General features: G+C 36.5%; 2 protein-coding genes across 2 annotated transcripts; both read right to left on the minus strand.

Moving 5' to 3' along the window:
• Positions 5,242-9,270, minus strand: LOC18614209 (probable methyltransferase PMT13). The gene is made up of 7 exons (XM_007051853.2): positions 8,491-9,270; positions 8,083-8,286; positions 7,781-7,991; positions 7,419-7,680; positions 6,839-7,213; positions 6,205-6,300; positions 5,242-5,753 (listed from the first exon to the last, which is right to left on the minus strand). Exons 1-7 carry the CDS (start codon positions 8,914-8,916, stop codon positions 5,531-5,533), a joined length of 1,797 nt encoding a protein of 598 aa, XP_007051915.2. The 5' UTR covers positions 8,917-9,270; the 3' UTR covers positions 5,242-5,530.
• On the minus strand, positions 9,843-14,022 carry LOC18614210 (COP9 signalosome complex subunit 1). Its single transcript, XM_018114353.1, has 6 exons — positions 13,472-14,022; positions 13,054-13,374; positions 12,179-12,295; positions 11,990-12,075; positions 11,377-11,611; positions 9,843-10,347 (listed from the first exon to the last, which is right to left on the minus strand). Exons 1-6 carry the CDS (start codon positions 13,895-13,897, stop codon positions 10,171-10,173), a joined length of 1,362 nt encoding a protein of 453 aa, XP_017969842.1. The 5' UTR covers positions 13,898-14,022; the 3' UTR covers positions 9,843-10,170.

Here is a 14,462-nt window from a genome sequence, read left to right on the forward strand (position 1 = left end):
AGAATAGTATTTACTCACCCAAATTTAATGCCATTGAGCAATTATATAAATAAATGCTTGCCCAGTAAAAGAGTATCATCTTCGATCATTTTACAATGGAAAATGTTACAATAATTGGATCGATTTATATTCGATGTATTATCGGTATATAGATTTTATGCATTATTAGTAAATCTAATTTTATTGTCGTTTAGTAAATAAATTTTTAAGAATTTGAAATCTTAAAAAAACGTATTTATAAAATATTACTCGATAATTAATTATACATCGACGATGTATCGAATATAAATTTTTACTAATTTAAGTTCATACTTAAACATCTGTGGAATGCTTAGCGAAATAAATTTAGTATGGTATGTAATTTATAAACTTCACTATGGTACTTGGACTGTCAAAGGAAAATGACTTGTGAAAAAACATTCTACACTTACATCTTAGCTTATAGGTTATGTAGCTTAAATTTTTTATTAATCATTTGTGTTTCATAAATTATGAAGTAGCTGGGGAAAGGAAATGCATCTTAAGCATTATTATTAGAATTAATTTGTTATTCCTTTAATTTTCTTTTAGACATCCATAAAAGATTTTCACTCCAAAAGCTTTGTAGAATCTTTATAGTTATATTAAATGTTTAAGTTTTATAAGAATAAAGCCTGGCCTTTATGCACTGAAAATAAATACCCACTTTGTTAATTACCATTAATTAAATTTTATTTAGTTAAGGTCATGAAGACCAAAGTTGAAAGGGCAAAATCCAATTTTTTTAATTTCATTTACCTTGTTCAATAATTATTATATATACCCTATGATCCTTTTGTTTATGACATGGATAAGTTATATTTTTGTTTCCCCCGTTTGTGTTGCATGAATATGTTAATGGGATTTATATTTGATACATTGTTAGCATATAAATACTATACATTGTGAGTGAATCAAATGTTGTCATTAAAAATATTTAAAATTAAATATTCATAATTTTAAAATTATTTATTTTTAAAAGATTTTTGAATTTTTATCTTTGCAGATTTATGAAATGATATTCTATGATTAAGTGACAACGTTTACATATTATAGAATATAGCAATTTATTAAATATAAATTCTATAATTAATATACTACTAAATAATTTGATGGTGATTTTAAATGATGGAAAATGGGAAATTGGGAAAAATTAAAAGCATGAATACTCTAATTAATACCCTTATTTATGTACATGTGTAATGTAGCTTCTACGTACTTAATTAAACAAGCTCTTTCATCATTAAAATTAATTAACTAACCCATGGAATTTTTTTTTGGGTACTTAAATAGCTGGATTTAAATTTCCTGTATTTGTAATCAAAGCCTGTAATTAAGTATTTACGTATAATTAATTAAACATATTTGCCCAAAATTAATACTATGAACTTAAGCTAGTCAAATCAATTAAAAAAAAATTTTGAATCATCAAATCCCAATTGAAAAGCTTTCTCATTTGCAAATCATAAGGATAATCTGTTTGGGATTGGAATCATGCACTTATGAAAAGAATGTTATTGTTTGGAAATTTTGTTGATAAATAAACCCCAAAATATGTTTACCATTATTTCTTACCATATGGTTTTGATGCATATGGATTAATATTAATTAAACAAACAAGTTAATAGGCTTCATTAATAGATGACCTTGAGGGGGGTATTTAATTGTACACATGGGGTGGTGAAATTAAAATAGCCAACTGTGCAAGAAAATTTTGGTAATAAATAGACTTGAATGGTAGCTTGAATGCCCTATTTTCATCAATTATCTAAACAAATGCCACCACCACAGAGAAACTCTCCTTCACCTACTGGATGAAACTTAATTCAAGCTTAATCTTCCCTATGATTATCGATACGACAAATAAGTAAGCAATAATCAGGGTTTAATGTTGAGTAATTTATAATTATATCCACAACGAGTAATTACTCGAGTATATTATCCTTTTTTAATTTCACATGTTCAGATGATCTCTCTTGCTAGGGAGACAATATGAGTTATTAATGTTAGTAGTTTTCATTTAGTTTCCTCCATCACCGATAAGGTTGGGAAGGTTTGATGAGGGACAAAGGAGGATGCAGGGAGAGGAGTGGAAGGAAGAAAAGGGTGGAGAAGAATTAAAAAGGGTAGGGGAGGGGGAGGGGGAGGGTGGAGAGCTTGCTCAGCAAACTAGTGATTGAAGCTAAATGCTTCTGGCTTAGTTGTTGTACCTGCACGCTATTACGTGACTTGGTCTAGATGGCCACATGCTATGTTTTGCCGACACAAACCAAAATCTCAAGGCACAACTGCACAAACAAGGACATCACCCCTGCCTCTCCCTTAAGATTTTCTTATTACATCTTAGTCCACCTTAAACAGTCTCGAACGACCGGCACCCATTCCCTCCTTACATCATCTCATGCTCATCAATTCAAACTCTCTACTAAATTTCGAAACAACATACGTAGACTTGTTATGATCTTAGATTACACAATACAAAAAATAATATTATTCGATGAATACTAGGGTCTGACAACAGTTTTAAGTCTACTTAGAAAGGAATCTATTGTTGCAAACCACAAAAAATTGGAATTGGTTCATACAAGGTAAAGATTTGGATAAAATTCTTTTAAAAGTTTTGAACAGTAATATTGATGTCTTGTATCAGAAAAAAAGAACAGCACTGGGAGTGAATTTGTTGTGACTAGGACTAATGAAATGAAGAACTATGGAAAGTACTGTATGTTGACGAAAAGCAATGGCGCAATTGAAGAGAGGAAGTAACTAAGCAAAGGGCAGATGAGAATGGAGGGGCGGGGAGGGGAGGGGGTGTTAGTATCGGGAGACCCACAGTTCACATGACCTTTCACTCTCATTAGGTTGTAACATCTTAATTTTCCTGTCCATCTAAAGTCCTTCAGATCAGACCAATTCCACGAGTCCAGGTATATGTATATTAGAGCAGCAGTAGAGTCCAGAGAGACTTGGAGAAAGCTATCAAGCTATTGTATTTCTTTCATATATATATATATATTGTTTTAATAGTTAGGCACAAGGTCCACAGGCAACAGTAGCACCCCCCCTCTTCCCCTCCCCCTCTCCACCCTTTTCTTCTTTTACCGTTGCATTAATGCTACTCCCATTTTCCAGCCTATCCCCTTTCAAGTTTACATTTAAAGCATTTGATCTTTTTGAGCAGCCTCTTTTCCTTTCCACATAGGATAAAGGCTATCGGGAAAGAAAGTAACAGCTGCTATGATACCTCCTCCCTCAGATTCCCACAAGTATCCTCAGCTGAAAAAGCCCTTCCAGAGTTGAAATATTTATAACCCTTTCATTTTCCAACTTTCAAAAGCTTCCAAGCTGAGTAATCCTTTCTCTTTTCTGCCTGGAAAAGATATATATCCTTGTATCTTTTCAACTAGATATTTGTCACGACTCACGCGTATTTCTGATATACGCATTATTACATATATACGCGTCTTAGATTTTGAGACTTGAAACAAGGGATCTACGGACATATGTTTCATGCTTATGCTTTTCTTCATTAAAGTTTGGTCACATGCATACTTCTCTTTGAGATTTACGTCCCTTCCCCCATTTTGGAATTCAACTCCATTAACGTAAGCCTAGCTAGCTAACAACTTTGACCCTCTTCTCTTTTTTTCCTTTGGGAGGTTAGGGAAGGGAGGAGAGAGGGGGGTGCGGTGGAGGGGACAAGGCTAGAAAATTTTTTGTGCTACGTAGAAGTGGGAAGATGGGGCTTTAAAGTTGGATAATTGTGGAAGCAAGCGAGCATTGCTCCCATGCTTTAACTTATTGCGCCAGAAAGCTGCAGGATACCTGATGAAGACAGGCTCCCCAAGCTTAGTTGTCTATGCAGTTATGGCAATATCGGCAGCTGACAACAACATTTACGAGCTCATAGTAGGAACTGATCCTTCAACCAAGTTTTCCATGAAGCCACAACTGACAGGAAAGCTCAAACACTATAGGAGGTAGTTAAAGGACACATCCTTACAATTAATGGATATACTAGGATAAAAATTTTATCACCTGTCGAGAAGTTCGTAATTGCAGTCTGATTCAGAATTACTAATATATTAGGAGATGGTGGAAGTTGGATCTTGATTTGCCTGAGAGTGGGGAGGCATTAATCTAATGATGGGCATTTGTATTAGCATTCGCATTTATGTTTCCAGTCCCCCCTCACCCCCACTCCCACTCCCACGCACCCCTGCTTTCTTCAACTGGCAGCTTCATGTGGGATCCATTGGCCTTTTTAACTTATACTAGCCCCACCCCCCCTTTTTTTAAAATGACTAGGTTACAAGAAGATAATCAATTATGTTGAATTGAACCATTGAAGATTGAAATCTGACTTACAAACTTTTTGGGTACATCAATGGAACAACCTTCCCTAGTTGACCACTTCCACAGGCATTTCTTTTGCCAACCGACTCACTTTTCAAAGATTCAAAGGATTGAAAATCTTGGCCCCTCTCTTCTTTCAACTTTTCTCTAACCAAATTCACATTTTGGTTATTGTCCGGCAAAATGATTCCATCCCCATATGATTGTATAAGGCTTATACCAATCTCATGAATTTATGGTGCTTTTTGATCAAATAAAACTTAAAAATTTAGAAGAAGATTACCAAGAAACTGGTTTTTTGGGCGAAACAAGCACATCATAATTATAATTTATAAGCCATAATTGAGAAGCCCCATTTAGAATAAATAAAAGGGGCCCAAGGGAAGTGACGTGAATTCCTGATAAATAGGTTCTGAAAATGCGTGCGGATAGCAATACCCAGAACAATAAATTCTTTCCTCGAAGCCAAAACCAAGAGAATCCATTTAAGACAAGTCACATCCATGTTCAATGTCACAAAATCTGGCATGTTGATTTTGACCAGTGGAACAGAGGGATAAACCACACGCTCATAAAGTTACTCATCTGTTAAAGACTTGCATGAACAATTAAGTTTCAGGTAATGAACATGTGGTAGAAAATGCTACTTCTATTCCCAAAACTCAAACCCATCTCTTGTTTCTGCGTCTCCAGCCATCCATGTGGTAAGTGGTTAGAGAGGCAGAGCAAAAATAAAGTAAAGGGTTATGGTCCTTTGAGAGGAAAGATTATCATTATTCATGGCCTATGATAATAACATGCGATCTAGTAGCCAAAGGGTTCCTGGATGAATAATCAAAACCACACACAACAGAATTGCCATAGTGATGAGGCTAATGCAGAGCAGTACCAAGTTAGTGACAATCAATGGCATCAAGTTACAATTGATTCTTACTGCTAACAGAAATTGTCATTGCCACTGACACGTGTGTACTACCATGAAGCTGCAGTATTTTGTTACTTATACTTTTCTAAATCTACAGTTTCTTGATATAAATATACCAAATAAGGAACAAGATTGCACCTACTTGATGCATGGAGAAGACAACTTGGCTTCAAATAATAATCAAAAAGAAATGAAGAGGAAAAATACCTACAGTTAAAAGAACAAAGGCGCTCAATGGGATGCTGAAGTTAGCTGCCAAAAGGTTTTGGTTGCAACCAGAATTTTCTCTCTACCATGTGATTCAGGTTCCTTGTCATATATGGTAGCTCTCCACCTTACTGCATGAGCTATGCGAGTCACTTTGTCTAAAACTTCAGGAGAATCTCGGATCACAACTGTTCCTTCTGGACGCAACATCCGGTCTATCTCTACCATTAGATCCACAAGGGTACACCTGCAGAAACATTAGAGTTGATGATTAAAGGTGCTTGATCTCAAAAGCAGAGTTGATAAATTACTCGAAGAGTAAAATAAGAGTATGGTCCATGCAGTAACATTGCATGAATCCATTTAATTACGACAAAACATGCAAAGACTTTCATAGGATATAAAGGTGCAAAGATTGCTTTTCTATGCTTCGTTTTTGCATTGCCTTTCGATGTTGAGGCTTCAAAGAAGAAAAAAAAAAAAAAAAAAGGTTTGTTTAAGCACAGAAATTATTGTGATTAGCAATATTTTAATGAAGATGCAACTAAAATATTTCCACTTTCAAGTAACTGGTGAATTTCTCCCATTCCAAAAAAAAAAAAGGAGGAATAAACTTGTATTGCTCATCCACATGCTAAGAGAATTCAAGAAAAGCTAAGGACAGAGAATTGAAGGATGAAGTCACAGGTTATATCTACCTGCTCTTGCTTGAACCTGGAAGCTTTATTAGTGATTCAATGCCAGCTACGTGGATGAGATCATAAGTACGGGGGTATGTTGAGAAAGGCTCACACCTGAAAACAAAATTCTAGAACATCAGTTAATCAGAACCCTGTAAGACCACTGTATATTTCACCATCACCAGAAAAAGACAAGCAAAAATGACAATGATTTGAGGATAAGGATTAAACATGGATCTACTTTGAAAGTTAAAACACTCTTGTACAAAATCATTGCTCCAGTTGAATAATCACTCATCTACCAAAACTACCTAAATCACATGCCTGTACAGTTTCCATGGGATATTCAATCAACAGGGAATAAGCGATAGCACGGTTGCTTTGAGCATAAAGGAATGAACATGGTATTTCCACGGGAAAGAAGTTTGTCATAGAAATTAGAAGACTAGGAACTACAGCATACTCTTGTTTATCAAATGGGTAACAAATTCTTAGTTACCATCAGCTCCCTGAGTAGGTCCAACTACCAATATGGATGGAGAGTGTTTCATCCGTCACATCTAGTCCCATTCAAATAGGTGTAATTGTGCTTTCAAACTTACAGTTGTTTGAATTTTCAGTAAATAAGGCTACAAATGCCACAGTTACTCACCAATCATGGTATACTCCAATAAGGCCTCTGTCATATATAACACTAAGAGTTAATGGCTTTCGAGCAGGAACAACATTCATCACCCATACTGGATCAGATATGAGTGCTGCTGCAAAACCTCCAAAAAATGCATTCATGTCCATGACGTTGCGCATTGCCGGAGTCCCAAGCTTCAAGTTCAAAGTATTTTTATAATAGGCAACTCTCCTTGCCCAACGCCTTGTGTCTGCCTCAAACAAATCAATCCCGTTTTTCACGACCAAGTCCCTTGAAGGAGCCCTTTTTAGCCTGTCTGGCCACTTAGGAATTGTCCCAACAGCATATTCTCCATTCACAGAAGATGTTGTAGTCACACATCTTTTTAACTTAAAGTACCTACCAACAAAAAAAAAAAAAAACCCTTAGAACAACATAACATTTTATGTTCTAGAAACAATAAATAAACCCAATAGGCAACCAAAAACTAAGCTAAATTAGATGAAAATCATGACATTTTGGTTGAAAATTTCTTAGGAAAAAAGAAGGAAACTCTTATCAGAATTCTTGAATCTCCGAAACTAAGTATTTCCAGGACAATTACCATGCATTACTTGGGTCATTTGATTCATCACATAACTCAAGCCCAAATTCGTTTTGGTTTGGTAGACACGAATCTCCATCAGACTTTTTCCAAATGACTGTGTTTCCATCCACAGCAATCAACTCATAACACAATGCTCTTGCCACAGCCTGGAGGTCTGCCCACTCCTTATCCTGCTTAGCCCACTGTACAGGGGGTCCAGAGATGACCAAATAGCCACCTGGGCGAAGTAACCGGTCCACTTCAATAAAGTAAGTTGCATCTGCAAAAGCCATTTTTCTTCACATTAAGACCAAACAAAAAGGGGTAGATATAAAATAAGAATATATCAAGGGCACTCCACACACACAAAAAGAACCCACTATAAGCTGTAAAAGGGATCAGGCATCGAGAGCAGTGGATGAAGTCAAATGCAAATGCAGGAAACGGGAGTCTGCGAGTGCCAAGCATTAGAACAAAGGCTGGTATCCCTCTTTCCAATGCGAATTGTATTTGTGCTTTGTGCGAATCTCTTGGAGCAAATGAGAGTGTCAAAAGGCCTTCCGATAACAATGAACCCCCAAAACTTGCAACCTGGAAAAGGATTAATAAGCATGGTATTCAAACAGTACAAACTAAACTATAAGCATGTAACAAAATACTAGTATGTAACATATCAACTTACCCCGCATCCCATATCCAGGGCAGTCCTTAGAGTTCCCCCACTTATTGGAATGTACTGTCCAAGTTTCTCGATATATGGTGCTGCTCCATCAGGGAACATTGTTCCACCACCAGGGAAAATAAAGTAAGGACCTTGCTCTTTCATCCATCCTTGGTGACCTTTCCTATCAGCAATTTTGTTGTGTGGCATATTGGAATGCCATATCTAACCATTACACAATTAAAACTCTTTTTAAGAAACATTAATAATTTACTTCCATTTCCTAAAAGGAGATTAATTTATGGAAACAAACAATGAGGAGCAGTTTTATAGCAAATTTTGTGTTTAATAATCTCTAAAGAAAAACCCAACAAACCCACAGTTTCTGAATAATTAAAAAAATAGAGAGAGAAAGAAAGAAAAAGCTACCATGTGCAAGCTTTCAGGCCACCGAACAGGAATCTTATAGCCAGGAGGAGGAGGGATCAAGCAAAGAGGCATTTCATCAGGCAAAGGACATTGCCTTTCCCTATAAAAGTTCATCTCCCTGCTCAGCTGGCTGTTACGCCTGGGGTCCTCACACGGCATATGATCAACGGAATCAGCAGGGCAGGCTTCGATGGGCTGGTGGTGGTGGCCCAGTTCCACCAGGGCTACCAACCGATGCCGTTGCCCCGGATCCGACGTGGAAAGCAGCAGGGCTTGCCTACCAGAGGCAGCCAAGGAATCCCCAAGAGGGGTGAACACTAACAGGAAGAACAAGAGTACCAGGCCAAAGAATATGGTGGATATGATGTCTAAAAGCTTCCATTGCCGCGGGTTTCGTTTGGATGCTGGTAGATTTAAGTGGCCCATGCTTTTCGATCTTTTTTTTTTCCTGGGATCTTTCTTTGATGCGGTAAATTCAATTTAGTGGTTCATCCCAAGGTCTTGGTTGTGGATCCAAATTGGGTTGGAGGGGTTTTGGTGGAAAATGATGTTTTGGGATGAAGGGTCAATATTATCGGATTGGGGAGTGGAGTAGATTTAGCTTTCGTTGCAGAGAGGAACTGTGGAGGGAGTGGAAGTGTGCCTAGAAGTAGACGATTAACTTTGGCTGGAAGTAAGTATGTATGCGATTGGCCAGTGGGAGCATGTGGCGTGGCGTACGCGGTCGAATGCGTAGCTCTCAGCCAGTGGAACCGAAACCTTGGGAAACAATTATAATTTACTTGGTTGCGTGGAACGTTGTCGGGGAACAAAGATTTGGGCAGTTTATAAGAACATTTGCAAATATATTTCGATCTTGGATCAATTGGTGCCATTGCAAGTTCGGGCTTTTACTATCTGTGATAATCTGTTATAATCTGTTTTCTCTGGTGTTATTGCTGCAGGTGATAATCTGTGAGAGATGAAATGGAAGCTCTTTCACGTAGCTACATAGCGCCATTCTGCTACCAACTTGTATTAATGTAGCAGCAACAGGCTTAGACTGTGCAACAATGCAAAACATGAAATGATTGTCCTTTGGCCTTCAAGGCTTTTAATGAATAAGAAGATTTGAGAATAACACCGGAGAAACAAGGGAAAAATAAATGAGAAGGCCCGCCTAGTGATGTTATGTGCAGTGCAGCTACGAGGGAGCCTTCTTGAGTCTTGAGTTTCATGCCACACCTTTATCAGAAACAAACAAGCCCCAATCTCCCCAGCCTATGCTCTGTAGGCATTAATCTAAAACGGCCGGGAATTTAGCAACAATGAATGAAACACGAGTGGTAAAACACGTATGAGAACTCTTCAGAGAATCTAAAGGCACTTGCTTCAATCAGATTGCACCATTCAGTTTGTATTTAAGAGTTACGGTAGCGATATAAATCGAATAAAAGAACAGGGGCCATGAACATAAATTTAAAAAAAAATGTAAATAAGAACAAATAATTGAAACTCATGAGATAAATTTTGAGTATATACAAACAGTGTATCCTGAAAATCCTCAAAATGCAATCCACCACCATGGATAGCCAATTTTCCTTAAACACCTCACAGTCGCACTTCAGCACATTAGGAATCCAGGCGCAGGAATATAAGACACCTTATCAAAACAATCTTGGTCATGCTTCAGTCCAGAGTTTAGAGTTTCCTGGAAGCCCTAACATTGTAGTCGTGCTTGAGAAGATTTGCTCTCAGCAGCATTGCCCTAACATCCTTATCAAATTCATTGCCAGTCTGCAAAACCCGCTGGAAAGTTGCATTTCTTTGATCCGCATGTCGTGCATAAAGAATTTTGTTGTGCGAGTCAATCCGAGCCTGCAGAAATGTTATAATTTTCATAAGAAAAGATGAAGTAGCCTACACTCAGACCTAAACCCCACCATGAACTTTAGCATGAGTCCTATTGTCTACATTTGAAATGGCTAACATCACCCCCAAAGAATTTACTGCATGAACGAGGATTAACTCTACTTCCCCCATCTAGCCATTCTCGATGTTTGGGAAGGTTCTGCTGGAGAAATTAGGTAATTCACTTTATTTCTTCTCAATTAACAAATAGATCATATTCCAAAGGTCAATAACCATTTTCAATCTAAATAGGCAAATTGTACTCATTGGTCGCTAGAGAGATATAGATTAGTTAACAAATCAATTTGGGTTTGGGACTAATATTTAGAGCCTGTTTGGCCTGATTTTTTTTTAGCTTAAAAAGCTACTATGAAACTATTATGAAAAATAATAACTTCTAAAATTAAGTTAAATCTATTTGATAAATTTACTTTATAAGCTCTTTTTTGTAGATAAGTTGTTTGGCAAAGAATTTATATAAATTCTAATTTTGGTTAAAATTACCATAAAGAGTATTTAATAAATAACTTTTTATTAATCACAAATTCCTTTGTTCACAATAGAAAAAAGTTAACTTTATTTTTTAATTTATTTAAAATAAATTTTTAGAAGTATAAAAAGTATTTTTTATATAACATAAAATTTATAATTAATAATAAATCATATAAAAATGAAAACGAATAATGTTAGAACTATTTTTAATAGATAAGGATTTTTTGAAACAAAAAGAAAAATTCTTTTGAATAGAAGGCATGTTTTTAAAAAAAAAATAGAAAAGAAAGCTCAAGCTCTATTTTTTAAAAATTTTGTTTTTTAAAGAAAAACTATTTTTTTTATGAACTTCTCAAAATCACTATTTGACCTACCTTCTACTTTTAAGTAGTAGATAAACTGAAAAAATACTAGGCCAAACAGGCACTTAAAAAACTAGACACAAAACATGTGCCCACACACGGACAAAACTTATGAAAGCAAACTACTAGCGCAAAACAATACCTGTATCTGGTTGTCAGTAATCAAGGCTTCAAGTTCTTTCTCTAGTCCTGCAACACTTGTTTTAAAGGCATCAGCCATCATTCGCATATCAACAGACACAAATGGGTGGGTATACTGGATGAGGGCCTTGTTCCGAATTTGATCATAGAGGGTCCCAACATGGTCATGTAAATGGATGTCAAGCAACAGGTTTGATCTGAGGTTTCCAAGATATTCTAAGCAGGAAGCATAATGACTGCAATAAAAGAGGAAAATAAGTAGAGTTAAAATGTAACCCACCACACCAAGAATATGTGCTTCTTATTAAATGAGAAGATCACACATAAGAACTTTCTGTAATCCTGAGTCACAAGTTTAAAGGTTTGATGTTAGCTACTATTAACCAAAGAAAATTGAATACAAGATAATTAAAGAATATGGATAAATGCATGTTATTGCTCCTAGCTATGAATGACAGCACAAAACACACTTTACATCTTCCCTTGTATTTCCTTTTATTCTTTGCATCAAGCAAGAAGCCAAAGCATAAACCAAACAGGTCTAACAATATCCGATAATGTCACAGAATTCATTCTCATGATTGTAGACAGACAATAACATGAAGATAAAATACCTTGAGTAAAAATCATTAATAAGCTCCCTTACTTCAGGTACCAACTCCAAGAAATTCCGGAAGTTGATATTGTCTATAACTTTGTTCTGCAAAGTGAAAGCATTCAATGACTAAGAAATCTATCAAATGACCATAAGACATGACTGGAAGATTAAGGAGGAGGGAGGGAAATAGGGGCAGAATAGATGCCTTCAGCTCAGTTCGATCAAAGCTTGCAAGGGCACAAAGCCCACCATAAGTAGCAACATCTTGAGGAGCAATCACATCACTGTATGAATTTCCCAATTCTGGACCCACTTCCAAAAACTGCATCCACAGAAAAGGTGATCAATCACGCAATGAAATGGTAATTTTTCCAAAAGCAGCAGTATAGAGAGAATCATACCGTCAAACTAACCAATGAAAGAAACCCTCATTAACAACTAGTACAAGCAAACTCTATATTAATTAAACCAGCTTAATTTTAGGACTGCTTCAGATAAACCATCGATGAACACAAACATTATACTCCATTACCATTTTCTTTTGAGTGTATTAAAATAGCTAAATGACATAAGTTTTCTACCATAATATACTACCCCAACGCAACCTACAGGAAGATCTCATGCTTTCCTTTTAGAAATGCAGTGTGAATTGTAGATTTCTTGAACTTGGCTCATAAAAAACTTACTGGGCTCAAGCTCAACTCAAGCTTATTTCGAGCTTAAAGGATGAGACATGAAACAAGATTGTGTGGCTTGACTAGCCTTTGAACTTGAGTATTAGACAATGACTTGGTAAAGGACAAGAAATGGAACAAGATCAATTATATGTAGCATAAAGGATCCTTCACCATGTCAACAGACTTTCGAGAATAACCACCCCTATTTAGAGATACATGCCCATGCCATAGCCAAATAAATCAAAAGTAACTACAGTTAACTTCTACACATATCAGCCATATCAAATTCAACACACCTTGCAAATAAAAGATAGTGGGTGATATAATCCTAAAGCACACAGAAATAAAAGACAAACGTGCAGCATCAGAATTATCCATAATTACATTATATAAGCAGACAAACCTTACGAGCAGCGAGCTTGTACTTTTTAGCTTCTAAATGAGCCAACCCAGCAGCACACCGTAGCTTAGCAACAGTGGGAGGGTCAAGAACCTCGGGTGTTTGCTCAGCCTTACTAACGTAGCTTGTCACATGAGTAAATTGACCCATCTCAATGCTCACATGAATTGCACTCAAACACATCTGAATTATATGCTTTGACGTAGTACAATAATCGCGAGTTCGAACATAGCTTTTAAAAGCATCACCCAATGCACCATGAGCATAGTAAAAATCTCCAAAATCATTGTATCCCATTCTTATACTTTCTTTAATTAAATTCGTCTGAAATTAAAAAAAAAACTAAATGAAAATCCAACAAAGAACAAACAAACCGCAAACAGATTTTGGAACAGAATTTAAATAAAATCAAGTAAATTACCCTATAAGCATTGAGTTCGTTTTCGAGCTTTTCTTTCCTCTGCTCGGCTTTTTTATCAATCATAGTACACCACGAGGCATCCATCATATAGTTGGGGCCCAATCGACCGTCGATCTTCTGGACCGCTTCACGGAAAAGCTGCGTGTTCTCCCCTTTCTTGATTTCTTCGTAAGCCATCCTTAGGGCTTCCAATTGCATCCCGGGATTGTCGCAGTGGTCGGCGATGAATATGAGCCGCATGATCTTCGTGCGGCCCGTATAAAGCCCAGCATACGCCTCGATATCCAGCTGTTCGCCGCTTATGATGGGCCGGTTCTTTCGTGTCGTTGTTGATGATGAAGACGACGGCGTTTCGTCGACGCCGCCGATGCCGTTGGCGTACATCTCCTCCATCATTGGATTTGAAGCGTCGTCTTCACCATCCATTATAAAAGAAAAAAACTGAATTAACAAAAAAAAAAAAGAGGAAGGAGATGGGAATTTGAGCGATTTTAGGGTTAGGGTTTGTCTGCTTGTGAACTGTTTCAGCGTTTCACGGTAGAGTGATGGAGTTGCTGAAGACAGGAACTGGGTTGGCACGTGACCTCTTATAGGAGCTTGCTTCCTTACTCAACGACGTCGTGTCATTATTCAATCTTCCTTCTAAAAAAAATAAGTTACTAAAACTTCATTTTGATTTTGTCACACCCTAAATAGGTACATTAATTAAGACTTAGGAGGCGAGATTGATATAGGAAAGTAAGTTTCAAGATTAATAAAACGTATATTCCCCTTTTACTATATAGTTTTTCTTTTAGTTCTCAATAAATGAAACAAATACATTTAAGTAGTATTAAATGTAATGTAACAAATTAAAAAATTATCGGGGTCTCTTTTCTGTTTGGGTTTTAATTTTTCCCTCTTTCAAATTTCTATACTCAACCCCGAATCATTTAAATTATATACATGTTAAGATTTATCTTTCAATTGATGATATTGAAGAGTTTTTTCT

This window comes from Theobroma cacao, chromosome 1 (genome assembly GCF_000208745.1).
Source record: "Theobroma cacao cultivar B97-61/B2 chromosome 1, Criollo_cocoa_genome_V2, whole genome shotgun sequence".
In the NCBI taxonomy this organism is placed as follows: Eukaryota; Viridiplantae; Streptophyta; class Magnoliopsida; order Malvales; family Malvaceae; genus Theobroma; species Theobroma cacao.